Below are 21,310 nucleotides of genomic sequence, written 5' to 3' on the forward strand. Positions count from 1 at the left end.
TTTATGGTCCAGAAGGTAGAAGAGGCAACAAGGGGATCAGCAACTCTTGATCTAATCTTAACAAATGTGGAAGACCTGATCAATACAGTTGAAGTGGTTGGATCCTTAGGGGCAAGTGACCATGTGCTCCTGCAGTTTGCAATACAAAGGAATGCTGAAACTAAGACAAGTCAAACACGCATTCTGGACTTTAAGAGAGCTGACTTCCAAAAAATGAAGGAATTACTGAGCGGCATTCCATGGACGCCGATATTAAAAAACAAGGGAGTTAAGGATGGATGGGAGTTTTTCAAAAGTGAAATACTCAAGGCGCAAATGCAAACAGTGCCAACAAAGAAGAAAAATAAGACAAGTGCAAAGAAGCCAGAATGGATGTCCAAAGAACTTCTAACTGAGCTAAAGCTCAAAAGTGACATGCACAAGAAGTGGAAAAGGGGAGAAATCACCAAAGAAGAATTCAAACGTATAGCCAACTCCTGTAGGGAAAAGGTTCGCAAGGCTAAAGCGCAAAATGAGCTCAGGCTTGCCAGGGACATAAAAAACAACAAAAAAGGTTTTTTTGCTTATGTTGGTAGAAAAAGGAAGAAAAAGGAGGCGATAGGGCCACTGCAAGGAGTAGATGGGGTGATGGTGACAGGGGATAGGGAAAAGGCAGAACTGCTTAATGCCTTCTTTGCCTCGGTCTTCTCACAAAAAGAAAGCCATCTTCAACCTCAGCAACATGGAATGGACGAAGGATTGGGGGAAATCCAACCCCAAATAGGGAAACAAGTTGTCCAGGAACACCTGGCCACTCTAAACGAATTCAAGTCCCCAGGGCCAGATCAGCTACATCCAAGAGTATTGAAGAAACTAGCGGAAGTTATTTCAGAACCACTGGCAATCATCTTTGAGAGTTCTTGGAGAACAGGAGAAGTCCCAGCAGATTGGAGGAGGGCGAATGTGGTCCCTATCTTCAAGAAGGGAAAAAAGAACGACCCAAACAATTACCGTCCGGTCAGCCTCACATCAATACCAGGCAAGATTCTGGAAAAGATCATTAAGGAAGTGGTCTGCAAACACTTAGAAACAAATGCGGTCATTGCTAATAGTCAACACGGATTTACCAAAAACAAGTCATGCCAGACTCATCTGATCTCTTTTTTCGATAGAGTTACGAGTTGGGTCGATACAGGGAATGCTGTGGATGTAGTGTACCTGGATTTCAGTCAGGCCTTTGACAAAGTCCCCCACGACCTTCTGGCAAATAAACTAGTAAAATGTGGGCTAGACAAAACTACGGTTAGGTGGATCTGTAATTGGCTAAGCGAACGAACCCAAAGGGTGCTCACCAATGCGTCGTCTTCATCATGGAAAGAAGTGACAAGTGGAGTGCCGCAGGGCTCCGTCCTGGGCCCGGTTCTGTTCAACATCTTTATGAACGACTTAGACGAAGGGTTAGAAGGCACGATCATCAAGTTTGCAGATGACACCAAACTCGGAGGGATAGCTAACACTCCAGAAGACAGGAGCAGAATTCAAAACGATCTTGACAGACTAGAGAGATGGGCCGAAACTAACAAAATGAAGTTCAACAGGGACAAATGCAAGATACTTCACTTCGGCAGAAAAAATGGAAATCAAAGATACAGAATGGGGGACGATGCCTGGCTTGACAGCAGTGTGTGCGAAAAAGATCTTGGAGTCCTCGTGGACAACAAGTTAAACATGAGCCTACAATGTGATGCGGCAGCTAAAAAAGCCAATGGGATTCTGTCCTGCATCAATAGGGGAATAACGTCTAGATCCAGGGAAGTCCTGCTCCCCCTCTATTCTGCCTTGGTCAGACCACACCTGGAATACTGTGTCCAGTTTTGGGCACCGCAGATGAAGGGAGATGCTGACAAGCTGGAAAGCGTCCAGAGGAGGGCAACTAAAATGATTAAGGGTCTGGAGAACAAGCCCTATGAGGAGAGGCTTAAAGAGCTGGGCATGTTTAGCCTGCAGAAGAGAAGGCTGAGAGGAGACATGATAGCCATGTACAAATATGTGAGGGGAAGTCATAGGGAGGAGGGAGCAAGCTTATTTTCTGCTGCCCTGCAGACTAGGACACAAGGGAACAAGGGCTTCAAACTACAGGAAAGGAAGGAGATTCCACCTGAACATCAGGAAGAACTTCCTCACTGTGAGGGCTGTTCGGCAGTGGAACTCTCTCCCCCGGGCCGTGGTGGAGGCTCCTTCTTTGGAGGCTTTTAAGCAGAGGCTGGATGGCCATCTGTCGGGGGTGCTTTGAATGCGATTTCCTGCTTCTTAGCGGGGGGTTGGACTAGATGGCCCTTGAGGTCTCTTCCAACTCTACTATTCTATGATTCTATGATTCTATATATTGTAGTTCACCGGCACCCACGGAACCGAGCTTACATTGGATCTAGATTAAACTTGGAACACAATGTTTTTATCAAATAACTCGGGCTGGTGTATTGTAAAATGTCTAAACCACTTGTAAAAAAAATAGTAAAATATTTAAAATATGTCGAGATGTCCTTCTCCCTCCAAAGCAGCCCCAGCCAGATGTTAAGCCCTCCAGAGATAAAGGGAATGTCTTGACAGCCCCGTGATCAATGGCTCCTGCCCCACCGCAAGCGGCCCAGGCGATGCAGATGGCCTGCCCGCACCCCAGGCAACACAAAGGGAAGTCAAACAGCATCTCTAATTCAGCTTGTAGGTTGGCACACTTCCTTTCTCCGAGGGACTCAATGCCTTGAATAGGGAGGCAGTGTGGGAAACTCCGAACCGCCCCACACTCACAGCCCAGGGTCTCAGCGCCACATCTGCCCGGGGATGACAGCCAACTCAATGGGGTGGAGGGCGGGCGGGGGGAGAAGCCATTCGAGTCGGAAAACAAGATGGAACGAGCTTTCCAAACGTTTCGTGCCGGCGGCACACTTTGGAGACGTTTCGCGACACCGTCATCCGCAGCCTCCGAATGTTTCGTGCCAGCGACACGCTTTGATGGCGTTTCGCAACACTGTTGTCCATGGCCTCTGAATGTTCCGTGCCGGTGGCACGCTTTGGAGATGTTTCGCGACACCGTCATCCGCGGTCTCCAAACATTTCGTGCTGGTGACATGCTTTGGAGACATTTCGCGACACCGTCGTCTGCGGCCTCCGAATGTTTCGTGTCGGCGGCACGCTTTGGAGACGTTTCGCGACACCGTCATCCGCGGCCTCCAAACATTTTGTGCTGGTGGCAGGCTTTGGAAACGTTTTGCGACACCGTCACCCACGGCCTCCGAACGTTTCGTGCTGGTGGCACGCTTTGATGACGTTTCGTGACACCGTCATCCGCGGTCTCCAAACATTTCGTGATGGTGGCACGCTTTGGAGACGTTTCGCGACACCGTCATCTGCGGCCTCCGAACGTTTCGTGTCGGCGGCACGCTTTAGAGACATTTCGCAACACCGTCTTCCACAGCCTCTGAATGTTCCGTGCCGGCGGCACGCTTTGGAGACGTTTCGCGACACCGTCATCCGCGGCCTCCAAACATTTTGTGCTGGTGGCAGGCTTTGGAAACGTTTTGCGACACCGTCACCCACGGCCTCCGAACGTTTCGTGCTGGTGGCACGCTTTGATGACGTTTCGTGACACCGTCATCCGCGGTCTCCAAACATTTCGTGATGGTGGCACGCTTTGGAGACGTTTCGCGACACCGTCATCTGCGGCCTCCGAACGTTTCGTGTCGGCGGCACGCTTTAGAGACATTTCGCGACACCGTCTTCCGCAGCCTCTGAATGTTCCGTGCCGGCGGCACGCTTTGGAGACGTTTCGCGACACCGTCATCCGTGGCCTCCGAACGTTTCGTGTCGGCGGCACGCTTTGGAGACGTTTTACGACACCGTCATCTGCGGCCTCCAAACGTTTCATGCTGGTGGCACGCTTTGGAGATGTTTCGCGACACTGTCATCTGTCGCTTCCAAACATTTCGTGCCGGTGGCACGCTTTGGAGACGTTTCGCGACACCGTCATCCGTGGCCTCCGAACGTTTCGTGTCGGCGGCACGCTTTGGAGACGTTTTACGACACCGTCATCTGCGGCCTCCAAACGTTTCATGCTGGTGGCACGCTTTGGAGATGTTTCGCGACACTGTCATCTGTCGCTTCCAAACATTTCGTGCCGGTGGCACGCTTTGGAGACGTTTCGCGACACCGTCGTCCGCGGCCTCCGAACGTTTCGTGCCGGCGGCACGCTTTGGAGACGTTTCGCGACACCGTCATCCATGGCCTCTGAACATTTCGTGCCGGCAGCATGCTTTGGAGACGTTTCGCGACACCGTCATCCGCGGCCTCCGAACATTTCGTTCCGGCGGCGCGACACCGTCATCCGTCACTTCCAAACATTTCATGCTGACAGCACACTTTGGAGACATTTCGCGACACTGTCATCTGTCGCTTCCAAACATTTCATGCCGGCAGCACACTTTGGAGACATTTCGCGACACTGTCATCCGTCGCTTCCAAACATTTTGTGCCGGCAGCACACTTTGGAGACATTTCGCGACACTGTCATCCGTCGCTTCCAAACATTTCGTGCCGGCAGCACACTTTGGAGACATTTCGCGACACTGTCATCCGTCGCTTCCAAACATTTCGTGCCGGCGGCACGCTTTGGGGACGTTTCGCGACACCGTTGTCCGCGGCCTCCGAACATTTCGTGCCGGCGGCACGCTTTAGAGACATTTCGCGACACCGTCATCCGGTTTTACTATCAAGATGATGGGAATTGTAGTCCACCCCCATCCAGAGACCACTGACGGTGAAGCTAGGCTAATTGTGGCACACATACCCATCATGACCAACTTCAACAACTGGTGAGGTTGTGGAGAAGGTAATTGACACAGGGTGATGGGAGTTGTAGTCCACCCATATCTAGAAATCATTACGAATCCCACCGACAATAAAGTTAGGTTAATCATGGGATATTTAATCATCAAGACCAACTTAAAATACTGGCAGGGTTAGGAGGGATTGACAAGTGATGATGGGAGTTGTAGTCCACCCAGAGAACACTATGAATCCCACTGACAATAAAGTTAGGCTAATCGTGGGATACATATTCATCAAGACCAACTTAAAATATTGGCAGGGCTAGGAGGGATTGACAGGATGATGGGAGTTGTAGTCCACCCACATCTAGAGAGCACTATGAATCCCACCGATAATGAAGCTGTCAATTCCTCGTAACCCTGACAGTATTTTAAGTTGGTCTTGATGGGTATGTGTCCCACGATTAGCCCAGCTTCGTTGTCAGTCGGATTTGTAGTGCTCTCTGGATGTGGGTGGACTACAATTCCCATCATCCTCATTCAATCCCTCCTAACCATGCCAGTATTTTAAGCTGGTCCCGATGATTATGTATCCCATTATTAGCCTATTTATTGTCCCATAATGTATCCCATTATTAGCCTATTTATTGTCGATGGGATTCGTAGTGCTCTCTGGATGTGGGTGGACTACAATTCCCATCATCCTTATTCAATCCCTCCTAACCATGCCAGTATTTTAAGCTGGTCTCGATGATTATGTATCCCATTATTAGCCTATGTATTGTCCCATAATGTATCCCATTATTAGCCTATTTATTGTCGATGGGATTCGTAGTGCTCTCTGGATGTGGGTGGACTACAACTCCCATCATCCTCGTTCAATCCCTCCTAACCCTGCCAGTATTTTAAGTTGCTCTTGATGATTATGCATCCCGCGATGAGCCTGACTTTATTGTCGGTGGGATTCATAGTGATTTCTAGATATGGGTGGACTACAATTCCCATCATCCTGTGTCAATTACCTTCTCCCCAACCTCACCAGTTGTTGAAGTTGGCCATGATGGATATGTGTGCCTTGGTGGACTCATAGAGGACCATCCGTCCCACTTATTACGTTATTTTTGAACCAATAATAATAATTAATATTAATAATAATAAATAATAATAATAATAATAATTAATAAATAATAAATAGATGATGATGATGATGATAATGATAATCATGATGTTGGAATGTAATTTTAATTCCATTGCCTGCTTTATTGTTGTGGGTAACTACTACTACTACCTAACAATCTAGCCTTGGGTCTCTTTCTCTCTCTCTCGTTTTCGCGGCCACTCTACCCCCATGGCTCAAGAGCTTACTCCTCCCTGGGCCGGAGCGGTTTGAAATCCACGCCGTTTCCCACACATCCCCCTCATGACATTCATCCCCTCCACAATGGACGTGTGCCATTCCGGCGAAAGAAAAACATTAGCCATGGTCCTTGACTTGGCATTGTGTTCAGTGGGAAAAAACCTTGTCCCAGAAGGCCATCTGGGGAGCAGCTCCCGGGGAGGGGGACGGCCACCCGACCCACCCGAGACCCCTCCGAAAAGGCACAAAGAGAGAAAGAAATACTTCCAACATCTGGCAGCAACGGAAAGTGGAGCAAACATTTTTCAATTTACAACTACATGCACCCATTCAAACGCCAACACCCATAGACACCCATTGGCAAACATTATCTACATGCAAACAAGCATGGCAATACCTATATTTATATTTATATATGGATGCATAGGATATATAGGGACTGCATGCACCCATTCAAACACCAACACCCATAGACACCCATTGGCAAACATTATCTACATGCAAACAAGCATGGCAATACCTATATTTATATTTATATATGGATGCATAGCATATATAGGGACTGCATGCACCCATTCAAACACCAACACCCATAGACACCCATTGGCAAACATTATCTACATGCAAACAAGCATGGCAATACCTATATTTATATTTATATATGGATGCATAGGATATATAGGGACTGCATGCACCCATTCAAACACCAACACCCATAGACACCCATTGGCAAACATTATCTACATACAAACAAGCATGGCAATACCTATATTTATATTTATATATGGATGCATAGGATATATAGGGACTGCATGCACCCATTCAAACACCAACACCCATAGACACCCATTGGCATACATTACGTACATACAAACAAGCATGGCAATACCTATATTTATATTTATATATGGATGCATAGGATATATAGGGACTGCATGCACCCATTCAAACACCAACACCCATAGACAGCCATTGGCAAACATTATCTACATACAAACAAGCATGGCAATACCTATATTTATATTTATATATGGATGCATAGGATATATAGGGACTGCATGCACCCATTCAAACGCCAACACCCATAGACAGCCATTGGCAAACATTATCTACATACAAACAAGCATGGCAATACCTATATTTATATTTATATATGGATGCATAGGATATATAGAGACTACATGCACCCATTCAAATACCAACACCCATAGACACCCATTGGCAAACATTATCTACATACAAACAAGCATGGCAATACTTATATTTATATTTATATATGGATGCATGGGATATATAGGGACTGCATGCACCCATTCAAACGCCAACACCCATAGACACCCATTGGCAAACATTATCTACATACAAACAAGCATGGCAATACTTATATTTATATTTATATATGGATGCATGGGATATATAGGGACTGCATGCACCCATTCAAACGCCAACACCCATAGACACCCATTGGCAAACATTATCTACATACAAACAAGCATGGCAATACTTATATTTATATTTATATATGGATGCATGGGATATATAGGGACTGCATGCACCCATTCAAACGCCAACACCCATAGACACCCATTGGCAAGCATTATCTACATACAAACAAGCATGGCAATACTTATATTTATATTTATATATGGATGCATGGGATATATAGGGACTGCATGCACCCATTCAAACGCCAACACCCATAGACACCCATTGGCAAACATTATCTACATACAAACAAGCATGGCAATACTTATATTTATATTTATATATGGATGCATGGGATATATAGGGACTGCATGCACCCATTCAAACACCAACACCCATAGACACCCATTCACATATACATATACATATGCACACACACACGCACATATATATATCGCCATGCTTGTTTGCATGTATATATATACCTCTCTCTCTCTCTCTCTCTCTCTCTCTCTCTCTCTATATATATATATATATATATACCTATATATATATATATATATATATAGAGAGAGAGAGAGAGAGAGAGAGCTATACTTGTTTGTATGTATGCATGTACATATCTTTGTGTGTGGGTGTGTGTATGTGCGGGTGTGTGAGTACGTAGTCTCTATACATCATGTGGATCCATATATGTAAATGTATATATGTATATGTGTGTGTGTGTGTGTGTACACATCTTTTATATATATATATATATACATACACACACACACACACACACACACACACACACATATATATATATATATAGCTATACTTGTTTGTGAGTGGGTGTGTGTATGTGTGGGTGTGTGAGTACGTAGTCTCTATATATCCTGTGCATCTGTATATGTATATGTGTATGTATGTGTGTATATACACATCATATATATATATATATATATATATATATATATATATATATATATATATAGCCATGCTTGTTTGTATGTATTCATGTGCATATGTTTGTGAGTGGGTGTGTGAGTACGTAGTCTTTATATAACCTGTGCATCCGTATATGTATATATGTATATGTGTATGTGTATGTGTATGTGTGTGTATATATATACACACACACACATATATACATATATATATATATATATATATATATATATATATATATGCATTGCCATGCTTGTTTGTATGTATGCATATACATATGTTTGTGAGTGGGTGTGTGTATGTGTGGGTGTGTGAGTACGTAGTCTCTATATATCCTATGCATCCGTATACGTATATGTATATATGTATAAACACACACATATATATCTATACATACATATACATATATCTATATTTATATATGTATTGCCATGCTTGTTTGTATGTATGCATGTACATATGTTTGTGAGTGGGTGTGTGTATGTGTGGGTGTGTGAGTACGTAGTCTCTATATATCCTATGCATCCATACACGTATATGTATATATGTATAAACACACACATATATATCTATACATATATATATGTATATATGTATATGTGTGTGTATACACATACATGAACATATACATATATATATGTATTGCTATGCTTGTTTGTATATATACATGTACATATGTTTGTGAGTGGGTGTGTGTATATGCGGGTGTGTGAGTACGTAGTCTCTATATATCCTGTGCATATGTATATGTATATGTGTATGTGTATGTATATATACACACACACACACACAGATATATATATATATATATATATATATATATATATATATATATGTATGTATTGCCATGCTTGTTTGTATATATACATGTACATATGTTTGTGAGTGGGTTTGTGTATATGCGGGTGTGTGAGTACGTAGTTTCTATATATCCTGTGCATATGTATATGTGTATGTGTATGTGTATGTATATATATATACACACACACACACAGATATATATATATATATATATATATATATATATATATATATATATGTATTGCCATGCTTGTTTGTATGTATGCATGTACATATGTTTGTGAGTGGGTGTGTGTATATGCGGGTGTGTGAGTACGTAGTTTCTATATATCCTGTGCATATGTGTATGTATATGTGTATGTGTATGTATATATATACACACACACACACAGATATATATATATATATATATATATATATATATATATATATATATATATATCGCCATGCTTGTTTGTATGTATACATGTACATATGTTAGTGGATATGTGTGTGTGTATGTGTGAGTGGGTTACATGGATGTATAGTTGTATGTGTATGTATATACACTAACTCTTGACAGATAGATAGATAGACAGGATATTTCAAAAAGATGGACCTGATTTGGAAATTCAGCATGGAGGGCCCATAGAGCATTGATGCAATGCTCAATAAAACGTGATAACTCTTTTATTAAACCGTTTTGCATAACGCGAGCATGTTCCCATCGCGAAATCGAGGAACCCTATCTATACATGTTAATGATGCCTGTGGATCACAAAAGGCAGCGCATGAAAGGTCCCAACGTGTGGGGACGAGCGCAAAACCGATCCTGGGAGCGTCCGTCCGATAATGGCACGCACGCCGAGCCGCATGAGAACGCACACGCAGAAGGGGATGCGGTGCCTGGGAGATGCGGCTGTATCGGTTTTCCCAGCACTTCACATAAAAGGCTTTGAGCGCAACAGCTGCCACGCTAGACAAAAGCCGGCCAAGGCTTTTCAAGGCCCGGACAATGCACGTGTGGGGTGGAGCATGGAGGAGGGAACCTCTCCCAGGGCCCTTTCACATCCCACGGCCCTCGGCAAGGCTTGAACCGCCACGGCTACATCCCAGGGAATGCTGGGATCCGTAGTTCCCTGAGCACATGAGGTCTCTGGTGGGAGATTGCAGCAAAGAATCAGTACAAGAAAACCGCACTACAAACTAGAGCTGACAGCTGCCACAACAAAACATGGCATGGAAAGTTCCTTGACAAAATTGAAGGAAAAGAAGAAGACCTGGCTATGGCTCACGAATGGGAGATTCCAACCAGAGTTATTAAGCAGACAAAGAATCAGTACAAGAAAACCGCACTACAAACTAGAGCTGACAGCTGCCACAACAAAACATGGCATGGAAAGTTCCTTGACAAAAATTGAAGGAAAAGCAGAAGACCTGGCTCTGGCTCACGAATGGGAGATTCCAACCAGAGTTATTAAGCAGACAAAGAATCAGTACAAGAAAACCGCACTACAAACTAGAGCTGACAGCTGGCACAACAAAAACATTGCATGGGAAGTTCCTTGACAAAAATTGAAGGAAAAGCAGACAAGGAGAAGACCTGGCTGTGGCTCACAAATGGGAGATTCCAACCAGAGTTATTACAGCAGACAAAGAATCAGTACAAGAAAACCGCACTACAAACTAGAGCTGACAGCTGGCACAACAAAAACATTGCATGGAAAGTTCCTTGACAAAATTGAAGGAAAAGAAGAAGACCTGGCTATGGCTCACGAATGGGAGATTCCAACCAGAGTTATTAAGCAGACAAAGAATCAGTACAAGAAAACCGCACTACAAACTAGAGCTGACAGCTGCCACAACAAAACATGGCATGGAAAGTTCCTTGACAAAAATTGAAGGAAAAGCAGAAGACCTGGCTCTGGCTCACGAATGGGAGATTCCAACCAGAGTTATTAAGCAGACAAAGAATCAGTACAAGAAAACCGCACTACAAACTAGAGCTGACAGCTGGCACAACAAAAACATTGCATGGGAAGTTCCTTGACAAAAATTGAAGGAAAAGCAGACAAGGAGAAGACCTGGCTGTGGCTCACAAATGGGAGATTCCAACCAGAGTTATTACAGCAGACAAAGAATCAGTACAAGAAAACCGCACTACAAACTAGAGCTGACAGCTGGCACAACAAAAACATTGCATGGAAAGTTCCTTGACAAAATTGAAGGAAAAGAAGAAGACCTGGCTATGGCTCACGAATGGGAGATTCCAACCAGAGTTATTAAGCAGACAAAGAATCAGTACAAGAAAACCGCACTACAAACTAGAGCTGACAGCTGGCACAATAAAAACATTGCATGGGAAGTTCCTTGACAAAAATTGAAGGAAAAGCAGACAAGGAGAAGACCTGGCTATGGCTCATGAATGGGAGATTCCAGCCAGAGTTATTACAGCAGACAAAGAATCAATACAAGAAAACCGCACTACAAACTAGAGCTGACAGCTGCCACAACAAAACATGGCATGGGAAGTTTCCTTGACAAAATTGGAGGAAAAGCGGACAAGGAGAAGACCTGACTCTGGCTCACGAATGGGAGATTCCAACCAGAGTTGTTGTTATTATTATTATTATCATTATTGTTTTATTGTATGACACAGCAAACAAGACAGATATGCTGGATTTCGTATCACAAAATCACAAGTCGAACACTTCCCAAGTGTCTAGGACTGTGTTATGTATTTTCGGATGATGTGCGCAGATCCCAGTCGGGTGGCCTTTTGCAGCTGGCAGATCGTGATTTTGTCAATGTCTATTGTTTCCAAATGCCGGCTGAGATCTTTTGGCATGGCACCCAGTGTGCCGAACACCACCGGGACCACCTGCACTGGTTTCTGCCAGAGTCTTTGAAGTTCAATTTTGAGGTCCTGAGAGCGGCTGAGTTTTTCCTCTTGTTTTTCGTCAATGCGACTGTCACCTGGGATGGCGACATCAATTATCCAAACCTTGTTCTTTTCCACAACTGTGATGTCTGGTGTGTTGTGTTCCAGAACTTTGTCAGTCTGGATTCGGAAGTCCCCACAGTATCTTTGCGTGCTCATTTTCCAAGACTTTTGCTGGTTTGTGATCCCACCAGTTCTTTGCTGCTGGGAGGTGGTACTTGAGGCATAAGTTCCAATGAATCATTTGGGCCACATAGTTGTGCCTCTGTTTATAGTCTGTCTGTGCGATTTTCTTACGGCAGCTGAGGATATGATCCATGGTTTCGTCGGTTTCCTTGCACAGTCTGCATTTTGGGTCATCAGCGGATTTTTCGATCTTGGCCTGAATGGCCTTTGTCCTGATGTCTTGCTCCTGGGCTGCAAGGATCAGGCCTTCTGTCTCCTTCTTCAGGGTCCCATTCGTGAGCCAGAGCCAGGTCTTCTCCTTATCAGCTTTTCCTTCAATTTTGTCAAGGAACTTTCCATGCAGTGTTTTGTTGTGCCAGCTGTCAGCTCTAGTTTGTAGTGCGGTTTTCTTGTACTGGTTTTTTGTCTGTTGTGTTTTGAGTAGTTTCTGATTTTTGACTTCAATCAGAGCAGGTTCTTCACTTTGCTTGACATCTTCTGCCAGGGCATGTTCTTCTTCTTTGACTGCTTGTTTTACTTGTAAGACTCCTCTGCCCTATGATTACTTTGCTTGGCTATCGGGAAGATCTGTGCACGATGGGGCCTGTGAGATGTTGGTTGCGGAAACCGAGTGTCGACTTCTTCCGTGACGGCTTCAGAAAACTTGGCAAAATTGTATCCAATGGTCTGGTGATGATGTGGGAAAGTGAATCATGGTAGTTAAAGAGCACATTCTGAGCTTTATTCACACGTTTGATTTATTAAAGTATTCCCAATCCAAAACCCAAGTGACGAAGGCGGAAGCAGTACTTTTCATTCAACCCTCATACATTATAACTGTATCCTCAATAAAGTCGTGGATTGAGTTGATTCCTGAGTCTTGAGAGATGATGTGTCTTTATCTCTTTGGACAATCGTGCGTCCTCTGTGGCGCATCTGATGCGCAGCTTGGAATGTGATTGATCTCTCCTGCGCCCCGTTCCCAGCTCCTTGTGTGTGTGTAATCCCCCCGGTTTCAGACTCTCCACCTGCTCGTTTTCCCCCAAAAAGGGGGTCATTATCCCCGCGGCTATTCAGTGTCAATGGAGCATGCAAGAAGAGCCGCTTCTCCTATTGTGTCCGCCGGCCGCCTCTGATTGGCTCCCGAGTGTGGGAAACTCCGACCGAGCCGAGACCCACAGTGGCTCAGGGAGACCCAGGCGTATAAATACGGGCCGGGCACCAGCTCGGCTCCATCAAAATCTCGCTCTCGCATCCCGAACAACGCCTTGGGAAGAATGGCTCCGTCCGGCATCGTTTTCGTGGACCAAAACGGCCTGCTCTCCCCGAAAGAGAAAAATAAAGTAAGTGACACGGCTTCGTGGGTATCTATAATCATGGCGTAGGAAACTAGACTACAATTGATGTCGTTATTCTGAGTTTTTTGAACCACTTGGTCGGCGGTTCGAATCCGAGGAGCGGGGTGAGCTCCTGCTGTTAGCCCCAGCTTCTACAAATCTAGCAGTTCGAAAACATACAAATGCGAGTAGATCAATAGGTACTGCTCTGGCATCATGACCTTGGAGGTGTCTACAGACAACGCTGGCTCTTCAACTTAGAAATGGAGTGTGAGTAGAGCAATAGGTACTGCATGCTGTCATGCTGGCCATATGACCTAGGAGGTGTCTACGGACAGCGCTGGCTCTTCAGCTTAGAAATGGAGATGAGCCCCAATCCACAGAGTGTGAGTAGAGCAATAGGTACTGCATGCAGTCATGCTGGCCACATGACCTAAGAGGTGTCTACGGACAATGCCAGCTCTTTGGCCTAGAAAAGGAGATGAGCACCTAGCCCCAGAGTGTGAGTAGAGCAATAGGTACTGCATGCAGTCATGCTGGCCACATGACCTAAGAGGTGTCTACGGACAATGCCGGCTCTTTGGCCTAGAAAAGGAGATGAGCACCTAGCCCCAGAGTGTGAGTAGAGCAATAGGTACTGCATGCAGTCATGCTGGCCATATGACCCAAGAGGTGTCTATGGACAACGCCGGCTCTTCAACTTAGAAAAGGAGATGAGCACCAACCCCCAGAGTGTGAGTAGAGCAATAGGTACTGCTCTGGCGGGAAGGTAACAGCGCTCCATGCAGTCATGCCCATGGCTAGATGAGCTTGGAGGCATCTACGGACATGCAAATGCGAGTAGATTAATAGGTAGTGCTCCGGTGGGAAGATAGTGCTCCATGGCTCCATCTTGGAAGCATTTATAGAGATGCAAATGCGAGTAGATCAATAGGTACTGCTCTGGTGGGAAGGTAACAACACTCCATGCATGGAGGCATCTATGGACATGCAAATGCAAGTAGATCAATAGGTACTGCTCTGGCGGGAAGATAACAGTGCTCCATGGCTACATCTTGGAGGCATTTATAGAGATGCAAATGTGAGTAGATCAATAGGTACTGCTCCGGCAGGAAGGTAACTGTGCTCCATGGCTACATGAGCTTGGAGTCATCTATAGAGATGCAAATGCGAGTAGATCAATAGGTACTGCTCCGGCGGGAAGTTAACTGTGCTTCATGGCTAGATGAGTTTGGAAGCATCTACAGACATGCAAATGCAAGTAGATCAATAGGTACTGCTCTAGGTACTGCTAGAAGACTCTAAAGAAATAATGTTTTCAAGCTCAGATTAAATGCATGCAACAAAGACTAGGAAATTGGAATTTTTTGGCTAATTCCCCGCTCCTTTTTTTGTCTCCGTTGCAGCTGCGGAAGCCGGTGGTGGAGAAGATGCGTCGCGACCGCATCAACAGCAGCATCGAGCAGCTCAAGCTTCTCCTGGAGAAGGAGTTCCAGCAGCACCAGCCCAACTCCAAGCTGGAGAAGGCCGACATCCTCGAAATGACGGTGGACTATCTCAAGCAGCAGGGCCAGGCCCAGGCCAAAGGTGGGTGGACTTGGACTACAACTCCCAACATCCTCCCAATTTCCCCCTGAAGTTAGTCATGATGGGTTTGTGTCAAGTTTGGTCCAGATCCATCATCAGTGGGATCCACACATATCTCTGGATGTAGGTGGACTGCAACTCCCAACATCCTTCCAATTCCCCTTGAGACCCTTCCAAATGTGTGTGGACTACAACTCCCAACATCCTTCCAATTTCTCCCTGAAGTTGGTCATGATGGGTGTGTGTGCCAAGTTTGGTCCAGGATCCACACATATCTCTGGATAAGGGTGGACTACAACTCCCAACATCCTCCCAATTCCTCTTGAGACCCTTCCAAATGTGTGTGGACTACAACTCCCAACATCCTTCCAATTTCTCCCTGAAGTTGGTCATGATGGGTGTGTGCCAAATTTGGTCCAGATCCATCATCAATGGTATCCACACATATCTCTGGATGTGGGTGGACTACAACTCCCAACATCCTCTCAATTCGCCTTGAGGCCCTTCCAAATGTGGGGGGACTACAACTCCCAACATCCTTCCAATTTCCCCCTGAAGTTAGTCATGATGGGTTTGTGTCAAGTTTGGTCCAGATCCATCATCAGTGGGATCCACACATATCTCTGGATGTGGGTGGACTACAACTCCCATCATCCTTCCCATTCCCCTTGAGACCCTTCCAAATGTGGGTGAACTACAACTCCCAACATCCTTCCAATTCTCTCTCAAACCCTCCAGTATTTTCAGTTGGTCATGATGGATGTGTGCACCAAGTTTGGTCCAGATCCACCATCAGTGAGATCCACATGTGTCTCCAGATGTGGGTGGACTACAACTCCCATCATCCTTCCCATTCCCTCTCAGACCCTTCAGTATTTCAAGTTGGTCATGATGGTTGTGTGCACCAAGTTTGGTCCAGATCCATCGTCAACAGGATCCACACATATCTCTGGATGTGGGTGGACTACAACTCCCATCATCCTTCCAATTCCCCTTGAGACCCTTCCAAATGTGGGTGGACTACAACTCCCAACATCCTTCCCATTCCCTCTCAAAGCCTCCAGTATTTTCAGTTGGTCATGATGGATGTGTGCACCAAGTTTGGTCCATCAGTGAGATACACATGTGCCTCCAGATGTGGGTGGACTGCAACTCCCATCATCCTTCCCATTCCCCTTGAGACCCTTCCAAATGTGGGTGGACTACAACGCCCAACATCCTTCCCATTCCCTCTCAGACCCTTCAGTATTTTCAGTTGGTCATGATGGATGTGTGCACCAAGTTTGGTCCATCAGTGAGATCCACATGTGCCTCCAGATGTGGGTGGACTACAACTCCCATCATCCTTCCCATTCCCTCTCAGACCCTTCCAGTATTTCAAGTTGGTCATGATGGTTGTGTGCACCAAATTTGGTCCAGATCCATCTTTGAAGGCCATGATTTGGAAGCCATCCTTGAACATCTCCTTTCCTCAAGCCAACCATAGCTATCTCTTCGTTGGCTTGCTGTGAGCTTTCTGGGCTGTTTGGCCAACCTATTTCTTGGGTTGGCTTTAGTTTAACACTACTTGAAGTCCCTGGCATTGCCTGGGTGGGGTATACAGCCCGAAAAACTCACAGCAAGCCAAAAAAGAGAGAGCTATGGTCTATTTAAGGATGTTCAAGTAGATGTTCAAGGATGGCTTCCACATCTAGAGAGCTTCATCGTGGCCACCAAAGATGGATTCTGGCCATGAAAGCCTTCGAGAAGACATATCTCTTCCTTCTTAATGTTTTGGTGGTGATTGAAAGGTGTCATGGAACAACGTCTCAATGGTTGTCTCTCTCTTCTCTTCTCCAGTGGTTCAGAAAGACGCTCAGGTGGACTTCAAGCAAGGCTACTCCAAGTGCCTTCACGAAGCCTTCCAGTTCATGTCCCACCACAAGGTCCACGCCGAGACCCAAGCCAAGCTGGTGAACCACTTCCAGCGCAGCCAGCTGTCACCACCGGACACCACGAGCTCTCCCGTTGCGCTGAAGCACTCCTCCTCCAAGAGCCTCCACAACCTCTGGAGACCGTGGTAGAACGTGGACTTTGATTCCAGAGGGAGGGCTGGACTCTGGTCACAAGGCCCTGGTCCTCTTCTTCGTAGGGAACATTTCCCCTTCTTTATTGTTTACGGGGGTACGGTTTCGGAGATGCACTTGGGCTGGGATTCAGTTGTGGGGTGGAGTGTGGGACCTGCATCTTCATAATGAAGATGGCATCTGGTCAATGAAGGGAAACCATGGTTCTCCAGAACTTGAAGGACCACAACGTCCATCTTGCCTCCTCACTGACATTGGGCTGGGATTCGATTAGGTTGTGGTCCGATGTGGGGCGAAAATGTGGGATGCGCATCTTCATAATGAAGACGGCGTCTGTTTAGTGAAGGTCCAGATCCATCACCATGAAGGGAAACCATGGTTCTCCAGATCTTGAAGGACCACAACGTCCATCATGCCTCCACACTGGCATTGGGCTGGGATTCGGTTAGGTTGTGGTCCGATGTGGGGCGGAAATGTGGGATGCACATCTTCATAATGAAGATGGCACCCGTTTAGAGAAGGTCCAGGTCCATCACCATGAAGGGAAACTATGGTTCTCCAGATCTTGGAGGACCACAACGTCCATCACACCATGGGATTCGGTTAGGTCTTGGTCCGATGTGGGGCGGAAATCCGGACACGCATCTTCATAATGAAGATGGCATCTATTTAGAGAAGGTCCAGATCCATCACCATGAAGGGAAACCATGGTTCTCCAGATCTTGGAGGACCACAACATCCATCACACCATGGGATTGGGTTAGGTCTTGGTCCGATGTGGGGTGGAAATGTGGGATGCACATCTTCATAATGAAGATGGTGTCTGTTTAGTGAAGGTCCAGATCCATCATCATGAAGGGAAACCATGGTTCTCCAGATCTTGAAGGACCACAACGTCCATCTTGCCTCCTCACTGACATTGGGCTGGGATTCGGTTAGATTGTGGTCCAATGTGGGGTGGAAATGTGGGATGCACATCTTCATAATGAAGATGGCATCTGTTCAGTGAAGGGAAACCATGGCTCTCCAGATCTTGGAGGACCACAACGTCCATCACAACTCCACACTTTCAACTAAAACAACCACGGCCACTCTGGAGAATCATAGTTTCCATGAGCACTGTTGTAAATCGACATGTGCTCTTCCACCTTAGTGAAGGTCCAGATTCATCATCATGAAGGGAAACCATGGCTCTCCAGATCTTGGAGGACCACAACGTCCATCACAACTCCACACTTTCAACTAAAACAACCACGGCCACTCTGGAGAATCATAGTTTCCATGAGCACTGTTGTAAATCGACATGTGCTCTTCCACCTTAGTGAAGGTCCAGATTCTTCATCATGAAGGGAAACCATGGCTCTCCAGATCTTGGAGGACCACAACGTCCATCACACCTCTACACTTTCAACCGGTGCAAGTTAAGAGTCCAAAACAACCACGGCAACGCTGGAGAATCATAGTTTCCATGAGCTCTGTTGTGAATCAACACGTGCTCTTCCGCCTTCTGTATCTCCAACATCTCTCTACGCTTCTCCAGAATTGCTCGTTCATCATTTCCTGGCAGGAAGTTGACTTGGCGCCCGATTTGGGGCCTTTCGAGACATCTCGCCGACCCCCCGAGTACCGTTTCTTAGGAAAACAAGACTTTTATTTCTTTATATTAAAGAGAAAAGGAGGGCAGAGGACGGGATTCGTACATGCCGTTGTGCATTTTGGGGTGAAAGGAACTCTCCCTGGTATTTCACCCCCGGCCGGTAGTGTTTCCTACGGAAAACAATCCGCTCTTGCTTTATATTAAAGAGACAAGGATTTCCCAGTGAGGGACTCTAGTGCTTCGATGTTGTGCATTTTTGTTTTGAATGGTGTTGTGTTTCGTTGAAATCGCAAGCGTTTCCTCACTTCGGAGGAGAGTTGTTGCCATCCGCGACGGGTGGCTGACAATTGGTTGTGTTTCTCCTGCTGCAAGGATTGTCGTGCCGTGCGCATACTGTGTATGCTTTTTTAATGTTTTATGTTGGAAAAGGACAAAATAAAGACAAAAATTGCATTGTGCCGTTTTCTCAACTTGTTCACTTTTCCTGGCAACGGGTGAAACTATGCTCTGTCCACATGAAATCGTGGAATCAAAGCATTGGAAGGAGACCACAAAGGCCATTCAGTCCAACCCTCTGCCTATTGTTAGGATTTGTGTTCGGGAAAACTCCCAAAAACAGAAAAGCATCCAAAATATGCAAAAACAGAGCATTCAGCTCACAACAAGGAGAGCGTGAAGTGTCATGTGGCTGTAAAGAATGCAGAGCTTAGGAGAGAAAGATCCAGAATTCAAAGGATTTTCTGTTAGAGAAAACTCCCCCAAACGCAGCAGAGAATCCAAAAATACAAAAACACAATACTTTTAGTTGAGCATTCAGCTCACAACAAGCAGAGCATGAAGTGTCATGTGGCTGAAAAGAATGTAGAGCTTAGGAGGGAAAGATCCAGAATTCAAAGTATAAGGATTTTCTTTCAGAGAAAACTCCCCCAAACACAGCAGAGAATCCAAAAAATACAAAAACACGATACTTTTAGTTGAGCATTCAGCTCACAACAAGCAGAGTGTGAAGTGCCACGTGGCTATAAAGAATGTAGAGCTTAGGAGGGAAAGATCCAGAATTCAAAGTATAAGGATTTTCTGTTAAGAGAAAACTCCCCCAAACACAGCAGAGAATCCAAAAATACAAAAACAGGATACTTTTAGTTGAGCATTCAGCTCACAACAAGCAGCGCGTGAAGTACCATGTGGCTGTAAAGAATTTAGAGCTTAGGAGGCAAAGATCCAGAATTCAAAGTATAAGGATTTTCTGTTAGTGAAAACTCCCTCAAACACAGCAGAGGATCCACAAATACATAAACAGGATACTTTTAGTTGAGCATTCAGCTCACAACAAGCAGCGCGTGAAGTGCCACGTGGCTATAAAGAATGTGGAGCTTAGGCAAGAAAAGATGCAGAGTTCTGTCTTTAAAATTACAAAATTACAAAAATAATAATGGCATTTCTTAATAGTAAAGAACTGGGTCTGAGCTACTCTCTAGTTTCAAAGAGAGGGAAAAATCTCCTGCGAGACGCCGGTTGCAGAAACCGAGTGTCGACTTCTTCCGTGACGGCTTCAGAAAACTGGTTCGTCATTGGCAGAAATGTATCCGATGGTCTGGTGACGATGTGGAAAATGAATAGTGGTAGTTGAAGAGCTCATCTAAGGATTATTTCTGCGTTTGATTTATTAAAATATTCCTTAAATATTTTAATAAATATTTTAATAAATATTTTAATAAATATTTTAATAAATATTTTAATAAATATTTTAATAAATATTTTAATAAATATTCCTTAAAATATTTATTAAAATATTGCTTTTCATTCGACCCTCGTAGTTAGGAATACGGGCTCACCAAAAATATCACGCCGGCAGTGTTTGGGTTCGATGGGAGAAATGCTCGCGAAATATTTGAGTGATGCCTGGTGTTTCAAACAATAACCGGGCGAGAGGATGTGTCTCTGCGGTCCGAAAGGAAGCCTTCCTAGCTCAAAGGAAGCTTGCTTCCTGACCGGAGAAATCCTGTATTTGACCTCTGGCATCCTTCCCTCTGAGCTTCTTTATGGGACTTCCCTTAATGTTGGAGCCCGTTGACTTTAGTCATTTGCTTAGCAGAATGGCATTGGACTGGATGGCCTGTGAGGTCTCTTCCAACTCTAGGATTCTTTTTCAGAATGAGCATGGATGACGTTATCATCGGCGTATAGGATTGGTTTATTGTTTTTTGTTTCGATTTTGTGCCGTTGTGTCCGAGAATAGCCCCATGTAAAATCTCTCTACCTTCGGGGAGATGGGGTGGGGTATAAGAATAAAGTTATTATTATTATTATTATTATTATTATT

The 21,310-nt window shown here is 45.1% G+C and overlaps 1 protein-coding gene across 1 annotated transcript; it reads left to right on the forward strand.

Annotated features, from left to right (window-relative positions):
- The first annotated feature begins 13,605 nt into the window (after window positions 1-13,605).
- LOC100562263 (transcription factor HES-5) lies at window positions 13,606-19,445 on the forward strand. The gene is made up of 3 exons (XM_062965554.1): window positions 13,606-13,743; window positions 15,144-15,324; window positions 17,164-19,445. Exons 1-3 carry the CDS (start codon window positions 13,678-13,680, stop codon window positions 17,385-17,387), a joined length of 471 nt encoding a protein of 156 aa, XP_062821624.1. The 5' UTR covers window positions 13,606-13,677; the 3' UTR covers window positions 17,388-19,445.
- Window positions 19,446-21,310: the final 1,865 nt, after the last annotated feature.

Source organism: Anolis carolinensis, unplaced genomic scaffold (assembly GCF_035594765.1).
Source record: "Anolis carolinensis isolate JA03-04 unplaced genomic scaffold, rAnoCar3.1.pri scaffold_15, whole genome shotgun sequence".
NCBI lineage: Eukaryota > Metazoa > Chordata > Lepidosauria > Squamata > Dactyloidae > Anolis > Anolis carolinensis.